Consider the following 18023-nt stretch of genomic DNA (forward strand, 5'->3'; position numbering starts at 1 on the left):
GCTAATCAATAGTCTTGTTGCTCAGAACTCCCTTCAGTTGTGTGTGTGTGTGTGTGTGTGTGTGTGTGTGCGTGTGTGCGTGTGTGTGTGTGTGTGTGTGTGCAAGTGCTTGAGCTCAGGGCCTTATGTTTTTGGCCTGGCTTTTTCACTTAAGTCTGGTGCTCATACCTCCACTCTGGCTCTTGGCAGGTTATTTGGAGAAAAGTGTTTCATGGACTTCTATGCCTGGGCTGGCTTTGAATCTCCACCATCAGATGTCAGCTTTCTAAGTAGAGCTAGGATCGTAGGCATGAGTCACCACCATTGCCCATATCCCTCCCCTTTTTTACTTGTTAATACTGAAATGATTTTGTTGCTTCAGAGTGCAAATAATAGTAACGATAAAAAGAAAACCTATAAAATAAATAAAAGCTTTTCAAATATCCTTAAGCATTTTGTCAATAACTTAGCTATTTAGACCCTGCTATTAAAAATGATGTTTTCCTTTTCTTCTTCTCTGCTTTGTTGGGTCTGGAATGTTCATGTAGTTTATATTGGAATACTTGTTAGAATGTAAATGCTAGCTACTTTTTTAACCCACTCAGACTATATTGCTCATCAAACAAACTTAAGCATCTGTTTGCAGCTGTTTTTGTCTCTGGAGCCAGCTTTCTGCATCCTTATTCTCTCTCTCCCTCTCTGTCTCTCTGTTTTTCTCTCTGTCTCTTTCTGTCTCTGTCTCTCTCTGTATATCTGTCTCAGTGTGTCTGTCTCTGTCTGTCTCTGTCTCTCCCTCCTTCGCACTGCCTCTGTTCAGATTCTCAATTCTTTTTGTTTTTTTGGCACAATGCTCTGTATTTCCATTTAAAGGGAATGCATGGCCCAATGCCAGTGACATATGCCTGTGAAGCATAGCTATTCAGAAGATAGAAATCAGGAATATCAAGGTTCAAGACTAAAATGCATAAACATACCAGACACCCACCTCTCAACCAACAGCTGGACCCAGTTATGTAGTTCTTTTTTTTTCTTCAATTTTATTCTAAAGGTGATCTACAGAGGGGTTACAGTTACATAGGAAGGCAATAAGGGGCTTTCTTTTTGACCAGTGTCAGTCCCTCCCTCATTCTCTCCCAGCATTTCCCTTCCCAGTACGTTGTAAAGTTCATTTTCTACATAATGTCTAGTGAGTATCCCTGCTGCATTGGTTCATCCTCTATCCCACCATTTCTGTGATTCCCATTGCTTCCCCAAATCAGATAAATTTATATACCACACAATGTATACAGAAACACAAAAACAGTGACTGCAGGGAATAAATCAAAGGGGAAAAGAAATGAAATAAAACAAAGAAATAGCAGCTGGGTGCAGTGGCTCACACCTGTAATCCTAGCTACTCAGAAGGCTGAGATCTGAGGATTGAGGTTCAAAGCCAGCCCAGGCACTAAAGGACCTGAGACTCGTATCTCCAATTAACCAGTAGAAAATGGGAAGTGGGGCTTGGCTCATGGGTAAGATGGTAACGTTGAGCTGAAGAGGCTCAGGGACAATGCACAGGCCCAGGAGGGCGAGAGAGCTCAAGTACAGCACCCAGGCTGAGATCAAGCCCCATGACCCACAAAGAAAGAGCTGCATGCAGTACACACACACACGCACACACACACACACACACATGTTGCTCCTCTCGGGGCAGCAACACAGGAACGGGGAGGGACACACAGGGCCAGCCTGTAGTCCCCCGGGAGCCGAGCGAGATGGTAAGTGTCGAAGACCCAGCCCTCCCCCAATCACCGGGGAAGAAAAAACCACGCTGAGTCAGAAGCAGTGTTAACCATGAAAGCGCATCAGATCTCTCTGCTGATCTCTGCTGATCTCTTGTTCTCTCTGATGCTCTCCCAACTTTATTGCGTCACACAATTAGTTACATACTGTTAGGGTAGGAGAAGATGGGCACTGGGAAGCTAGCCAATAGGAAGAGGGCCCCTGTGCTACCACTAAGGGTCTGGGTGGGCTTTCAGGTAGTGGGCAGGACAGGTGCAGGAAAGCGCGCGAGACTTGAGCTGCTGCGAGACCCGCGAAACTGCGGGGGGTTCAATCGAGTCACGTACACAGCCTTAAGAGAGGTATGCAAAAGACCAAATGCCTGGACAAAGCCCTTTAATTGCAGCTGAGCCAGAATCAGGCCTCAGAGATGGAGGCTAGGCCCCAACAATTCCCCCTTTTTTGTTTATTAGAACAGGGGGGGACAAGCGCGCAAAGCCCCTGTCTTAGGTCGTCCCCTTCAGGGGATCTTACCCGTCATTGAGCGCTCTGCGGCCTTCTGTCCCACAGTACAGATCACCGCCGGGCCTGTCTTAGGTTGTCCCCGCTCCAGAGATCTTACCCGTCATTGGCTCTCCGGGAGACATCTAAGGGGAGTTGAGGCATCCCTCCTTGTCATTGGGCTCTCCTTGGTCATAGCGGTCATTGGCATTGGTAGCAAGCCTCTGGTAATGCACCTGTACGTTCATCAACTGAATGGATTCGTTCATCAACTGAATGGATTCTATCCTGCTTTGAATGAATTGTAACCTTATTGATAACACAGGGCCCAAAAGTTAAGAGTAAGAACAAGAGGAGTATAGGACCAAGAAATGGAAGGACATAGGGTAGCCATCTGTGCAGTCCGGTCCAGAGGAAGTTGATGATGGGTATCTTGACTCCAAGAAGAAACAGGATCAGCACTGTAAGGTCCATTATTTATTCTGAAAAAGAAGAGAGAGAGAGAGATATCCTCAGGAGGCAGAGAGCCTTCTGGGTCTTCATCAATATTATTGGGGTCCCTCCATATTTGGGGACAATATTTAAGATCCCTTGTAGGGACCCAAATTGGCTTTGTTTCATCAGTGGGGAAAACACAACCAAATCCTCTTCCAGCTGTAATGAGGGGGTCAGGGCCCCTCCACTCCCCATTAAGGGGGTCCTTCCACCGGACATAGACAGTTCGATAGGGAATAGAAGTTGTCCAATGTTTCTGGAAGGGTGAGAGATGTTCCCCTTTGGCAAAATTTAAAATATTGAGAGTAAACAAAGCCATCTTTAGCTGATCATGGGGGGGGAGTGTATTCCCCCTTTTTTGTTTTATTAATTGAGATTTAAGGACATGGTTATATCTTTCTACTATTGCTTGTCCTCTGGGATTATGAGGGATGCCAGTAGTATGGGTAATTTGCCATTGTTTAAAGAAGTCATCAAGAGACTTGCTTACAAAACATGGACCGTTATCGGTTTTTATTTGGTCTGGCAATCCGAGAGTAGCAAAACATTGAAGAAAATGACTGATAGCATGTTTAGCTCTCTCCCCGGAATGGGCTGTAGCCCAACAGGCATGGGAAAAGGTGTCTATTGTTAAAAAAATGTATTTAAGTTTTCCAAAAAAGGGAAAATGTGTCACATCCGTTTGCCACAGATTATTAGACCTAAGACCTCGAGGGTTAACACCGCCCATTTGGAGCGGTGGGACCTGTAAGAAAGGGTGACATGACTTGCAGGTTCTAATAATCTTTTTTAGGTCTTTAATAGCAACTTGGGGAAATCGGTGGTGTAGTCCCCTCCAGTTGGCATGCGTGAGCCGATGGAAAGAGATAGCCTCCTGTAAAGTGTAACATTCAGGATTAGAGGCTAACTGGTCAGCGAGGGCATTGCCTTTGGTCAAAATACTTGGAAGGCTTTGATGTCCCCTCAGATGTTGAATAAACATAGGCGCAATCCTTTGTTTGAGCAAATTTCTAGCTTGAATCATCAAAGGAGTGATGGGGTTACTATCAAGTTTAATATGAGCTTCTATGAGGTTAGGTAACAAATTGACCACATACAGGCTATCTGAGAATAGGTTAAGAGGACCAGTAACCTCATTTAGAGCTAAGACCACCGCATAAAGTTCCTTAAACTGCGCTGAGCCCTGTATTTCATGAGACAGGGTCACTGCAGGAGAAGAATTGCCTTTACCTGGGGGGAAAATAACAACAGAAGCCCCCTTCTTGCCTCCATCCGTGAATACGGTGGGGAAGGAGGGATCAGCTTCACCTAGAAAAAGTTTTGGAGGTCGCCACTCCAGCTGACTAAAGGAGCGCATCCATTTATGGGGACCATAATGACAATCCACTTTACCTGGAAAGCCTTCCATGGCTATTGCAAGTCTAGCATTATTTCTTTGTAGCCAAGAGAAATCATTAATCCTAAAAGGGACAATAAGAGAGTGGGGTTCACTCCCAAAAAGACGAGTGGATAAGTCTCGTCCTTTGACAATGCAATCTGCCATCTGGTCAGTCATGGAGTAAACTCTAGGTGTTTCTCCGACTGACAGGTGAATCCAGTGAAGAGGTTCCCCTTCCTGGCCTAAAAGGGCAGTAAAGAGAGTCTGTCCTGATAGGACATAGAGTGTTAGGGGCATAGCAGGATCATACCTCTTTAAGGCTGCTTCATCAATAGCTAATTGAATTTTATTTAGAACCTCCTTATGATCAGCTGACAATGTTACTATGGAGGTCAGATCAAGAGCCTTTAAGAGATCAAAAAGAGGTGTGAGGGTTGCAGTGGTTATGGGGATCCATGGTCTCATCCAATTAATTTCACCAAGAAGTTTTTGAAGTTGGGGCAAGGTGTAAGTATTTTGGATAGATAATTGGGGTTTTAAAGGAGACACAACATCCAGTGTTAGGACAGATCCCAGGATTTTAAAGGGGGGTACCTTTTGGATTTTTTCTGGGGCAATTTGGAAGCCATTATCTTTTAACAGTTGGAGACATTTATTAAAAAGACAATCTAAATGCTGAGTGTCTGGGCTTCCTATAATGATATCATCCATATATACATAGAAAAGTGAGCCTGTCTCCTCGTTAAGAGGGGATAAGACTCTAGACATATAGTCCTGACATATAGGAGGACTATTGGCCATACCTTGAGGTAGAACTGTCCATTCACAACGCAAATCAGGGCCCTTATAATTTAATGAAGGAAGGGAGAAGGCAAACTTCTCAGTATCTTCCGGGTGGAGAGGAATAGAGAAAAAACAGTCTTTGATGTCTATGACTATGAGATATTGGTCATTAGGAATGGCAGGTATCCAGGGCATCCCCCTTTGGGGGGTCCCAAAAAGTTCCATCTTCTCATTTATCTTTCTCAAGTCTTGGAGTAGTCTCCACTTGCCATTAGGCTTTTTAATCACAAATACTGGGGAGTTCCAAGGGCTCAAAGACTTCCTTTTTATGCTTTTCTCAACTCTATCAACAAAAGTAGACAGGTCCTCTCTTGGTCTTTGGTTAGTTCCTGCTATAGGAGACTCAGAGGGACCCTCCTCCAGTTTTCTCCAGGCCGCTAGGCCCAAAGCTCTAATCTGATCCTGATAGGGAGGGGGGATGGCGGCCTGCTGGACCCCCGTTGAGTACTGATCGGAGGCCCCTGTAAGCATCCCCAAAGTAATGGGGATTACAGGTTGCACGTGTTGGTTCCTCTCCGCCTGTTGGCAGCATTCTTCTTTATACAGGGCACACCAGTTAATGAAAAGCGGGCCTGGAAGAACTGCTTTGGCCAGAGCCATCCAATCGGCTGCAGCACATGGTTGATGAGCAAGGCCTTGGAGGATGGTTTCCGTCCAAGGAGAATTAGGGCCAACTTCTAAGACAGCCTTTTTGAGTTCCTTAAGGTCGCCAGGCTCCCAGGGATACCCAGTTGCAGGGCGGTTACCACCCGGGTCAATATTAACAGGGAAAAGCTGGCAGTACTCAGGGCCAGGTTCAAATGGTGCCTCACTAGTGACACTGTCTGTTGGGGTCACGCTCTCCGGCCTTTCTGACACACTTCCATTCAAAGGCTGCAATATCTTGTAGACCTCAGAAGCACCGTGCAGAAGCCTGTCTGGTGAATGGAGCCCTGGCAGGCCCAGACCCTCCTGTGAGACTACTGAGGGTGGATGGAACCCTGGCGCTGTGGGGGTTGGGAAGCTAACAGGGCACACTAGGCCCGGACCCTCCCGTGAGACTGAGGCCTCATGGCCTGGGTTTGATGGAGGAGGGGTAAAGGGTGGCTCCTTCTCATCTCCCTGAGGGGAACTTGGCCTTTCAGTAGACAAGGAGAGATTAGCATCTCCGCAGGGAGTAAGGGAGGCATCTGGCCTCTCTTTGTTAACTGTGTCCCCAGGGGACTCAGCCCTCTCCTTGGAAAGTTGAGGAGAAAAACTAGACTTTAAGACTGAATAAACTCCTCCTGAAGGAATCTCCCCTAGATTTATCTGGGCTTTTCTGATTAGATGCTCACTTTTGTCCCAAGTATTCCAGTCTACCAAGTTGCTAGTTGGCAGCCACAGGGCGATTTTAACTAAAGTATCCCAAACTTTACATGTCTGTGCAACTAAAATCTCTAACCCTCGACTTTTAAAGAAGAGCTTAAGAGAGTCGAGGGAAGGGTCATTCTTAGAAAGGTTCTTTCCCATATTTGATGGGAGTACACTTACCCGCAGTCCGATTAGCTCGTCGGCGGTGAGTTTCTCGAGCACGTGGAGCCCTCACACGGGGCGGCAGTTTCCTCACACGGGGCACCAGATGTTGCTCCTCTCTGGGGCAGCAACACAGGAACGGGGAGGGACACACAGGGCCAGCCTGTAGTCCCCCGGGAGCCGAGCGAGATGGTAAGTGTCGAAGACCCAGCCCTCCCCCAATCACCGGGGAAGAAAAAACCACGCTGAGTCAGAAGCAGTGTTAACCATGAAAGCGCATCAGATCTCTCTGCTGATCTCTGCTGATCTCTGGTTCTCTCTGATGCTCTCCCCCTTTATTGCGTCAGACAATTAGTTATATACTGTTAGGGTAGGAGAAGGTGGGCACTGGGAAGCTAGCCAATAGGAAGAGGGCCCCTGTGCTACCACTAAGGGTCTGGGTGGGCTTTCAGGTAGTGGGCAGGACAGGTGCAGGAAAGCGCGCGAGACTTGAGCTGCTGCGAGACCCGCGAAACTGCGGGGGGTTCAATCGAGTCACGTACACAGCCTTAAGAGAGGTATGCAAAAGACCAAATGCCTGGACAAAGCCCTTTAATTGCAGCTGAGCCAGAATCAGGCCTCAGAGATGGAGGCTAGGCCCCAACACACACACACACACACACACACACACACTTGTTTCCATTTTGGGAGTTCATTTCAATAAGCATTATTTTATATGGTGTTTATTGAGCCCACCATGATCCTCTTCCTAAGAATATCCTAGACATATTATAGTTGTTTCAAATGGAAGAAACCATGCAGCCTATGTTTCTTTGGTTATGGCTTGCTTTGCTTAATATAATTTTCTCACATCTTTCCATTTCCTTATGAATTGGGCAATGTCTGATGGAAGCACAGAATTCCATTGCGTGTGTGTGTGTGTGTGTGTGTGTGTGTGTGTGTGTGTGTGTGGACATTTTCTTGATCTACCATTTATTGAGGGACATCTGCCTTGATATAATGTTACATTATATAGCATGCATATAATGATACATATAATGGTATATTATCTATGCATAATGACATCATGCAAAGAAAATAACCCCATTAACAAATGGGCTAAAGACTTAAAGAGAGACTTCTCTGAAGATGGATGAAAAAGTCTCCTTTTGCCTGACAGGCCAAAAATAAGAACTCAAATCACCTTCATGTGCAAGTCCAGCTTTCCACATGAACCACCAGTAGGAATGGTCTGATCTGAAAGAGCCTCTTTTGGTAGGCATCCAGACACCCCTCCCCATGCTTCAGTGTTCACCTTCTCTTTCATTCCCCAGTTCTCTTCTGACCTTTCATTGCTTCACCTGCCTCTTCCTCCTCCGAGTTTTCCTCCTGGCATCTTTTCCCTCCTATCGTGCCTCCTGTCACCTCCAGCCCTCCTCCTTGCTCTCATCTCCTGCTGTTCCCTCCTCTGAGCCACTCACCCCAGGGCATCTCCTCTACGAGTCACCTCCTGACAAGTCTCATGGAAAAGCTGTGACAGGTGCTGGCATTTAACCTTACAGAGTCGTTTCCATAGATAGAGCCTCAGCTGTATGTGACATATTATTTAGATGGTCGGTGGGGCCTAGGGACCCCTGGAAGGGAACATTTCACCATTTCTGAAGTGGGGGTTATCAAGTTGGGCTTTCTTCAAGACCAGGATTATGGGCTCACTGATGTGAAGGGCCAGTCTAGCATAGACCCAGGCCAGCTTTCAAAGTTGTCCCCAGGGAATCTCAGAAAGAATAATAAGCACTCTGTCAGGATAAATAACCACCAGGAGCAGAAAACTCCATGAAACTCTCATCTCCATCTAACTATCCCAAAACCCAAAGTGGAAGTGTGGATCAAGCAGTAGAGTGCCATAGTTGAGGGAAAAAAAAAAGCTGGGAAAGATCACCAGGCCATGAGTCGAAACCCCAGTTCCAAAAATCATACTAAAAAAAGAAAGGCTAAAATGTTTAACTATTATAATTCCAAGTCTGAAGGAACAGGAGTGAATATTGATTGTAAGAACCAGGTTTTGGATATAGCTGGCTGGCCCCACAGGATGTGAGGGAGAAGATTCAGGTCAGGAAGCCTCTGGGATTTTCCTCTGGATTTTCTGTTTGATCTCTTCATTCTCAAATGCTTAGATTAGTTTCAACTACAAAAATAAATATGTCTGGCCTATCATGCCTGATGAAAGTGTTTCTGAAATAACAATGTACAGAACTGTTAAGTCTAAGTTACAGAAAACTACAAACTGCCTCACACTCTGACTCATTAGGGAGGGTGCTGATTCCCCAGGTTGAGGGCCTGCAGGCTCCCCTCAATGGTCCAGCACTCTTGGGTCCCAATAGATTGAGTAAAATGACTGCTATTGACCCCAGGGATATCTGGGCACTCAGGAACCATCTTCCATCTCTCACAGTTTCTCTGCCCTACATCTCCATTGTTAATTTAGGACAGGGAAACCAACGGTGACTGTTGTGTGTTCTCTGACTGCGTTATGACTGCATCATATCTGTCACTGTGATGTCAGAACAGGACTAAGGAGGACGCCTTCTCTGAGCTGACATGAGGTTTATGCATTCCAAACATGTACTTTGTATCCGGGGGGTGGGCTGCTCATGTCCTCTGATAAATGGCCCTATTTGTATCCTTGCTGATCTTAATCTTGCTAATATAATGAATTGAACTTATCGTCCTATGTTCCTTTCTTGGAAAGAAATCCACCCCCCTAAAATGTATTCCTGCCATAGATGTAGAATCTGCTTTTGGTTGTTTTAGGATTATCTTATTTACGAATGCCTGCATGTTTAGGGAAGGTACTCAATGCCCCTGGGTTATTGATTTTATATAAGACATTATACCATAAAGGAAAAGCTTAGGCAGACATGGAGTTCCCATTTTTATATCAACTATCAAAAGAAAATATAGCCAGACAGCTTTTTTTAAAGTCCTTTTTTTATTATGTTGTCAGAAATTCCTGTAGTCTCAGACAATCTTGCATGGCCCAGTGATATCTTTCTTTCCTCCATCACTCCAGTGTATCCTTTCTTCTTCTCCCTTCTTCTGTCCCATAATTCCCTCAGATGCAGCTTTCTGTCCCATTTTTTTTCCCTGTAACTACACAGTTAGCAATGTGGCTTTCTGGAACAAAGCAGAAAAGAGTAAAACATGTAGGGCTTCTTGCTTGTTCCCTGTAGCAGGGAATCAGAATTTTACATTGCAACCAGGACAGGAGAGGGAAGAGCATTCAGCTCTGGGGCTTCCTATGTTTCCTGGCATTCAGTAACCTAGACCAGTTGGGTCTACAAAAGCTCACCCCATCTTTCAAGTAGTTAAGAGCTTCTACATCACCTGGACTCAGGTGTCCTCTTCCTTTTTGTCAGCAATGAGGCCTGCAACAGTGGAGATGCATGTTTTTCAGACAGATAATAGAGGTGATGGAAAATAGAATACTCCAATAGAGGTCCAACTTGTGTCACCTGAGACCTAACCTAAGACTGTGTCTTTAGAGATGTATTTTAATATGAAGAGTACTCAGAAATTTGTCTCCACTAGCTGACTCCTTAACAGGCGTTAAGGTGTTAGTCAGCTTCATGTTATGATGACAAATATCTGAAATAATCAACATAGAAATAGGAAGGGTTTATTTTTGCCTCATAGCCTTACAAATTCTTGATTCGTTGCTTCCAGTACTTTGGGACCTGTGGGGAAACATATGGCAGAACAAAACCATTCATCTTATAGCAAAGAAACAGAGAAAATAAGAGACAGGGGCCCAAGTCCCACAATCTACTTCAAATACCCTCTCCTAATGACTTATCTTCCACAAGGTCCCAACTCTTTCTTGAAGTTTCCATGGTGTTAAGCTGGGTTCCAAGCATCTGACACAAGGGCCTTTGAGGAGCATTTAAGATCCAAACTGCTAAACAGTACTAGATAATTATGAGTGTGGGGCTGAGGGGAAAAAAAAGAGTCAATGAACAGCAATGCCTATTCCTGAAACTTGTTTGGTGTGACCTCCACACCAGCAGGCTGCCAAGAAAGTTTGAGCCAAGTACTCAATCCTCAATCTCACTACCAGCCCGCCGAATCAAAATCTATGGTTATGAAAAAAAAAAAAAGGCCCTGAGGAATTGATATGCAAATTAAAGTCTGACAAGCACTTACATAGTATCTGTCTTACAAACTTGACAAAATTAGGTTTCTCACTTAATGAGGTACTATTATCCTAACGATCCCCATTTTGCATGAAACGAACTTTTCCTGTGTGTGTGCTTTTTTTTTGCTGTCATATATCTATCCCATAAAAGCAACATTGTAGACAGTGCAAATCAAGTGCCACATTCCACAGATGGCCCATGTTCTCTGGTGATTTCCCACGAAAGGTATGTCGTACTTATGCAGATATGTATGACTTTTAACTTCTTGGAGAACATCCCTTTCCACTGTGCAGGTCAATACTTCTGAGTCGATTGGCATGCAAGAGAGAGATGCCTCCCCAGGGAATTCTAAATACCGGCTAGTCTGTGTAGCACAAGCTGGGTCTTTCTTTTACTCTCCAAGGAAGGGAAAATCATGACCCTGCCTGAGACTCATAACAGGCCCACTGCAGGCAGCTCATTTGTTGGTTCAGTACAGCATAGCTTAATTACATGGCAAATCTGCTCCAGTCTATCTTAAAAGAATAATGGAGTTTCAGTAGAAGGGAGGCAGACTTCTCATCCTGCCATATTTATAGGCCATTATAGAAAATGTAAGATGAGATTGGGAATTCATTTTGGTGTGTTTGATTTCATGATTGTTTCATCCTTGAAAATGTGGAGAATAGGCTTCAATAGACAAAGAAGCACTCCTTCACTAAATCTACAAGGGTAAATATCCCCTCTGGATCTCGTTCATCTCTGAGATTCTGTAAATTTCAGAAAGGTTTAAAAGATTATTGTATTTCTTGTATTCATTTATCCAGACATGTACATGAGCACATCTGGATAACTGCATGACTGTTATGATAGAGGGCTTTGGGTAGCAGCAATGCCATAAGATCTTAATAAATCTGGCTTCTTCCAGACCTAAGCAGGCCCTGGGCCCTAGAATATCTTCTGTAAATGGTTTGAGGCTGGTCTTCGGTGCCTAGAAAGGGCAACAATGCCAAGTTGAGTGGACATGAAGACAGTGTGGGGATTACCATCCCAGATCTTGTTTCTACCCTTCAATAACTTTTCCCACCTTTACTTGTCAATCATCCTTCACATAGGTCCAAAGTGTCTACATCTCACAACCAGGGAGCAGGGTACGAAATTGTGAGGCTGTTTTGTAACCAAACATCCATTTATTAAGTCTAGGTACATTCATTCTCTACTCCACTATGCTTTTCTCCCTCCTCCCCCCACCTCCCCTTCTTCCTCTTCTCCTCTTTCTCTTCCTCCCCCTCTTTCCCCCCTCCTTCTCTTCCTCCTCCTCCACCCTCTCTTCTTCTTCTTCTTCTTCTTCTTCTTCTTCTTCTTCTTCTTCTTCTTCTTCTTCTTCTTCTTCTTCTTCCCTTCTTCCTCCTCCTCCCCCTTTTCCTCCCCCTCTTCCTCCTCCTCCTCCCTTCTTCCTCTCCTTCTCCTTCTCCTTCTTCTCCTTCTCCTTCTCCTTCTCCTTCTCCTTCTCCTTCTCCTTCTCCTTCTCCTTCTCCTTCTCCTTCTCCTTCTCCTTCTCCTTCTCCTTCTCCTTCTTCTTCTTCTTCTTCTTCTTCTTCTTCTTCTTCTTCTTCTTCACCGTCGTCGTCTTCGTCTTTGTCTTCCTCATTGTCAATTACGTCTTCATCATTCTTGTCCTCGTCATCGCCCTGTGGCTTGGACTTAGGAAGGGTCTGGAAACTTTCCTTGAGTTTTCCTTTTTCTAGTTATTTTCTTGTTCAAGGCTAGTGTTCTGTTATGTGAGCACTGAACCACAGTAACACTTCTGGTATTTTGGTAGCTTATTGGAGATGAAGAATCTCATGGACTTTCCTTTCTCAGGTTGGCTTGAACTGTTATCCTTAGATCGCAGCCTGAATGAGTATCTAGGACTCAGGCATAAGCCACCAGCACCACTGTACATTTAATTACTCTTCAACTCATTTTATAAGGGTCAATTTTTTCTCAAGATTTGTTTTCTCAATGCTTAAGTAGAAAAAAATTTAAACTATATCAATTGTCACTTACAGCACGATCTTTCTTCCTTTCCTTCTTTCTTTCCTTCTCTCTTTCAGCAGCACTGAGGCTGTGAACTCAAGGCTATCATAAGAGTCAAGTCCCCACTCTTCTTATTTTCAGTCTGTTTGTTACAGTCTTGCATTTTTTTCCCAGGGCTTTGTCTGTGATCCTCTATCTCTGCCCTTTATGCATACATGAAAGGGGAGATCTCTCTCTCTCTCTCTTTCTATATATATATATATATATATATGTATGTATATATGTGTGTATGTACACGTGTGGGTACATATGAATATGCATATATACATATATGATATATATATACAGATATAGTGAAATACTTCATTTGAGCTATTTCTTCTCCATTTCTGGTTGAAACCCACCCATGGATTTGAATTTTGTTTCCTGAAGTATAACATATTCACTTACTTTAATTTCTACAATTAGATTTTAGTTTGTTTTTAACATATATAGATTTATATATAAAGTAAAATTTACTATTTACCGTAACAAAGTCTAAAGTTACTCCACGTTTTATCATGCTATTGATACTGTCTTCCTAATATCCTTGGTAGAAAATTTGTTGATATTCCTTCTTTGCCAAGTACCTACAAAAGTTGAAGTGACTTGTCTGAAAAGGTGTTGATGCAAGGCTCTAACGGACAAGTATTTCCTTCTTGATGTTGTGCATTTTGCATTGCAGTCCCAGTGCCTTTATTAAATGGCTGTCCTTCTTCTAGGAATTCTATGTGTGTATATAGTTCTGAGACTGAGCCTAGTTTAACAGTTTCCTTGTTGTTTCTGCTCTCTCTCTCTCTCTCTCTCTCTCTCTCTCTCTCTCTCTCTCTCTCTCTCTCTCTCTCTCTCTCTCTCTCTCTCTCTTCTCAGAAGGCCAGGGCTTCGTGAGCGAGGATGAATATCTGGAAATCTCTGATATCAAACGTGACCAGTCCGGGGAGTATGAGTGCAGCGCGCTGAATGATGTTGCTGCGCCAGATGTTCGGAAAGTAAAAATCACCGTCAACTGTGAGTTCCTCGCCTCAAGGAATTTGCAGGGGGAAGTGAATAAAAGTGGCAAAGGGGTGATGGCAATACCATTATTTTCTGAAAGACCACTGCACACGCCACACAGAATTTTCAGGGGGAAGTGAATAAAGGTGGCAAGAAGTTGATGGCAATACCATTATTTTCTGAAAGACCACTGTGAGCGAGTGCTATCTACTTTCCCCATCCTTGTCTCCAAGTGCCCTTTGTATCTGTGGCATCCTCCTGAGATGTCAGAGACTTCTGCAGACAGAGAGAGCTGCTAATAATGTAAAAATAGGTGGGGAAGGCCAAAAGAGGATGTTTGGGGAAATGTCATGTCTTCACAAGACATCTGACACACTCTTCGTGTCATTCGCGTCCTTCCTATAATCGGCCTGTGGTGATGTTTGTGTGTGTGTGTCTTGTTTACTTTCCACAGATCCCCCCTATATCTCCAAAGCCAAGAACACTGGTGTTTCGGTGGGCCAGAAAGGCATCTTGAGCTGTGAAGCATCTGCTGTCCCCATGGCTGAATTCCAGTGGTTCAAAGAAGAGACGAGGTACCTTGAAAGTCTTATGGTGGCCCTGAGTTTGAAATGATGGGATAGTGCCCACATGGACGTAGAAGGGTGATACAGTACAGGGGAAAAGAAAAGGCAAAACAGAAATGTGATACCACTTCCTTTGTCAGGGAGCCTCTTTTTTTTTTTTTTTTTTTTGAGAGACAGAAGAGGAAAATAGAAGAAGCTGGGAAGTCAAGAAAACAAATCGACCTTATTTTTTTCCCCTCGGGACTAGAGATTAGTCATAGCCATGGCTGAGTAATGACTAGAAGCCAGGAAATCATCTTTTCTGTGCATGTCTGTCCTTTCCTTTATCCTCCTTTTGGGATATAGTACTTAAGCAAGTTTGAGTTGGGGCAGGCAGCCTAGATAGAGCAAAAGGTTTGGGGAAAAAGCATTCATCTCCTTGTACAACAACCTATGATTCAGTTAATCTTTCCTGTGATATAGGCCAGATCAGCAGTGCTGTCTCTCATTGCAGGTTAGCCACTGGCTTAGATGGAGTGAGGATTGAGAACAAAGGCCGCATATCCACTCTGACTTTCTTCAATGTCTCGGAGAAGGATTATGGGAATTACACCTGTGTGGCTACAAACAAGCTTGGGAATACCAATGCCAGCATTACACTGTATGGTGAGTGCAGGAAGCCTGATGTAATTGGCTCAGCCACCGAGGGATTTCCAGGCACCCAGGAGGGAGGAAAGGCATGCTTTGTTTGGCCTGTGTCCATCTATACCGCTTAACCCGCCACCCATAGATAAGAAACTCCTGGCTTTCATTCTCCTGGCATGAGAGACAGTAGTGTTTACAAGGTAATTTGATTTTTTTCCTGGTTCTTGAAAGGCAAGATTGACCCCTTTCAAGAGGAGTAAGCCAAATTCTGAATCTACTTGAGTGTGGAATCTATCAAGAAGAAAGCTTCCATGGGACAGCTCAATTGTAGTGTATTCTAAATGTTGATGGGGTCAAAGGAGATGTGTTTTCAAATAGCTTCTGTGGTAAGAGCCTATGATTCCAGGGTTGATATTCAAAAGCATCAAACAAAGCTAGCATCTGCCATCATGATTCTCATATTGATGCCCAAGCATGTTCTCATTCACTGAGATGAGTGGAGCAGAGGTTCAAGTCCTCATCTGATGCATGTTTTCCTTGTGATTGCAGCGTGAGACCTTTCCCTGAAAGTCAATTTCTCCAGTAGTGATGGAGAGCTGTCAGGAGCCATGAATGATTGGCTTCTTTGAAAACCCCTCTTCACTCCATCTTCCCACACTACCAAGTGTATCTCCTTGTGAAATGCATCATGCCTTGGCCTGGGCCAGCTTATTGTGAAATTTGATAAATGTGTCTGTGTGTATATATGTGCTTATTTGCGAGGTGTAATGCGGGAAAGGCATCTGATGAATAGGATGAAGAGGGTCTCATTTTTCCATGAACATCTCAGACCCTGTACAAGCTTTCAGCGTTGATGTGAACTAAACTTTGTCCACCAACCATCTGAAATGTGTGATCTATGTCTCTTGTTTTCTCTCTGCATTGTGTGTGCATTGTGCTGTGTGTGTCTTAGAAATAAGCCCCTCATCAGCAGTGGCAGGTGGGTACAGCATGTTCCTTCTGTTCTCTGCCTGCCTGAATGCCTATGTTTTTGTGTTTAAGCCTACTTCAAAGATAGGCTTGCCTGCTCCCCTCCCTGGAGAACTCTCCATAGTGAATGAAACTCAAGGGGTTGGGTTTGCACAGTTTAGACAATCGGCATGTAGAATATGATGGCTTTCACGGACACTTACGAAAATATCATTACAAATCTCAGAGAAAAGGGTTGAGCCTCCTCCCAACTCCCCTGCAAATAACAAACTTCTATTTGCTTTCCTCTAACAAGGAGGAACATTCTGCTATTTCTGCACTCAGAAATACCAAGAGGAACTCAGCCCAGAGACCAAATGGATTATTAGATAGCTATCTCTAAGGAAAAATCATCCTAGTATGAATATTTTATTCCTTCTGCCCAAGGCAAAGAGGGATACTGACTCAGTGCTTAAAACTGTATTTTAAAACAGAAATAGTTGGGGTTCTTATTCCTAATGGCAATATCCATTATTTACCAGATATTTACTGGTTTCTAGGCATCCTGGCAGTGTTGTGTAGAACAAATTATTAACCCTGCTTTTATAGATAAATTAAACAAGGGTATATAATATTGAATTATCCACAGTTAATCAACAGGGGTTCTAGAAGTAATCTAGAGTTGGACCCTTCTTCAGATACTGGAGTGTTTTCCTAGTGGATCAGAAAGAAAGCAACACATTCCCACACACAGATTCCACTCATACATTTTGGAGAAGCCCCTGCTGGTGCATTACCTCTGGTCCCCAATGCTTCCTTGCCATTGTGTGAAAGATTCTGAGCTCTGTCATCTGGGACGTCAATCTTGGTCATGTGGAAAGTGGTAACATTTGAATTGACTGCTGTCACTTTTTTTTTTTTGGTAGGTCGTGGTGCTTGAACTCTGGGCCTGGGCCTTGTCCCTGAGCTCTTCAACTCAATGCTACTGCCCTACCCCTTGAGCCATGGCACCATTTCCAGTTTTCTAGTGATTAACTGGAGAAGAGTCTCACAGACTTTAGTGACTAGGCTGGCTTTGAACTGCAATCCTCAGATTTTAGCCTCCTGAGTTGCTAGGATTACAAGCAAAAGGCACTGTATCCGGCATGACTTTTAGCACTCTGGGTTCAGGGCAGTCTCAGACATAGCTGCCCAATGGTGGGGATGGGGAATTCCAGTCCATGAGTCTTGATAACACTGAAGACAAAGGACGAATTAGAATGTGGCACAGCCACTGATCTCACTTACTCCTCAGGTTGATAAGGTGGCTGGTAGAGTGGAATATGATGGTAGAAGGGATTAGGTTTGGCGACCGGGTGACTTCCATTCTTATACCGCTCTGCTGTCAACTAAGGGGGAAAAAGTGTTTCATAGAGGATAATAATAGCCAATGTATCCTAAGACTCCATTTCCCTTCTCAGGACACCATAACTAAAAACCACAGAGTGGGTGGATTGTAAAACAATGGTCTGGGTTTTTGTTGTTGTTGTTGTTGTTTACCTTTTTGGAGGCTCACAATAGAAAGTACAAACTCAAGGCAGCTCAGTTTTTGATTATATAAGATCAAGGCTTCACTTCTACAGCCATTTAGCTTCACACACTTTCTTATAAGTTCCATCTGCAAATGTAGTCTTCTCTAATTCCGAAGTAACTGCAATACGCAATCCAGAAAGAAGATCAAACCATGAGATAGATCAATTCTAAAATAAAGTCTTGTATGGACAAAATTGCAATCTGAGTAGAGATTTTATGTAAGGATCATAGAGGGGCCTAGTTAAGTTCATAGCACATGGATTCATAACCCAATTCAATGTGTTATAACATTTAAACAATCTGTTTTTTCATATGTAACTAGGAGTTAAATACTTGCCTCCAAAGTCTACAGAGAGGATTAAACAGGGGCATTCACAAATGGTTCTAAATGTGTGACTTTGACAACACCCAAATACTACAACATTTATTTGACTGAGCTGAAATTGGAATGATGTTTTCCCAGCTCCTGACATAAGAAAGCCATCATGAATCATTAATTGGCTAATGTTGAATAAGACGATATGACTAAATAAAAGCTGTTATATGCATGCTAGCAATCGCAGTTCCTTGCAGTGTCTATCAACATTTGTGACATGGGCCATCCTGTCATTGCTTCTATTCATATAACTGCCAGAATTAGTTCCCTGCAAAACATCTATT

At 43.8% G+C, this 18023-nt stretch overlaps 1 protein-coding gene across 5 annotated transcripts in view; it reads left to right on the forward strand.

Moving 5' to 3' along the window:
- The window catches only part of Opcml (opioid binding protein/cell adhesion molecule like), a 556019-nt gene that overhangs the window by 524134 nt on the left and 13862 nt on the right, over positions 1 to 18023 (forward strand). For 2 of the 5 annotated variants that reach the window (XM_090319729.1, XM_090319725.1), the window contains 4 exons: positions 13531 to 13668; positions 14108 to 14228; positions 14713 to 14864; positions 15796 to 15822. In XM_090319729.1, coding sequence (XP_090175855.1) covers positions 13531 to 13668; positions 14108 to 14228; positions 14713 to 14864; positions 15796 to 15822 — 438 coding nt within the window. The remainder of the gene's footprint in view (positions 1 to 13530; positions 13669 to 14107; positions 14229 to 14712; positions 14865 to 15795; positions 15823 to 18023) is intronic. The other 3 variants (XM_090319726.1, XM_090319728.1, XM_090319727.1) reach the window with 3 other exon arrangements.

The sequence above is a fragment of the Megascapheus bottae genome, chromosome 27 (assembly GCF_031878675.1).
Source record: "Megascapheus bottae isolate mThoBot1 chromosome 27, mThoBot2.hap1, whole genome shotgun sequence".
In the NCBI taxonomy this organism is placed as follows: Eukaryota; Metazoa; Chordata; class Mammalia; order Rodentia; family Geomyidae; genus Megascapheus; species Megascapheus bottae.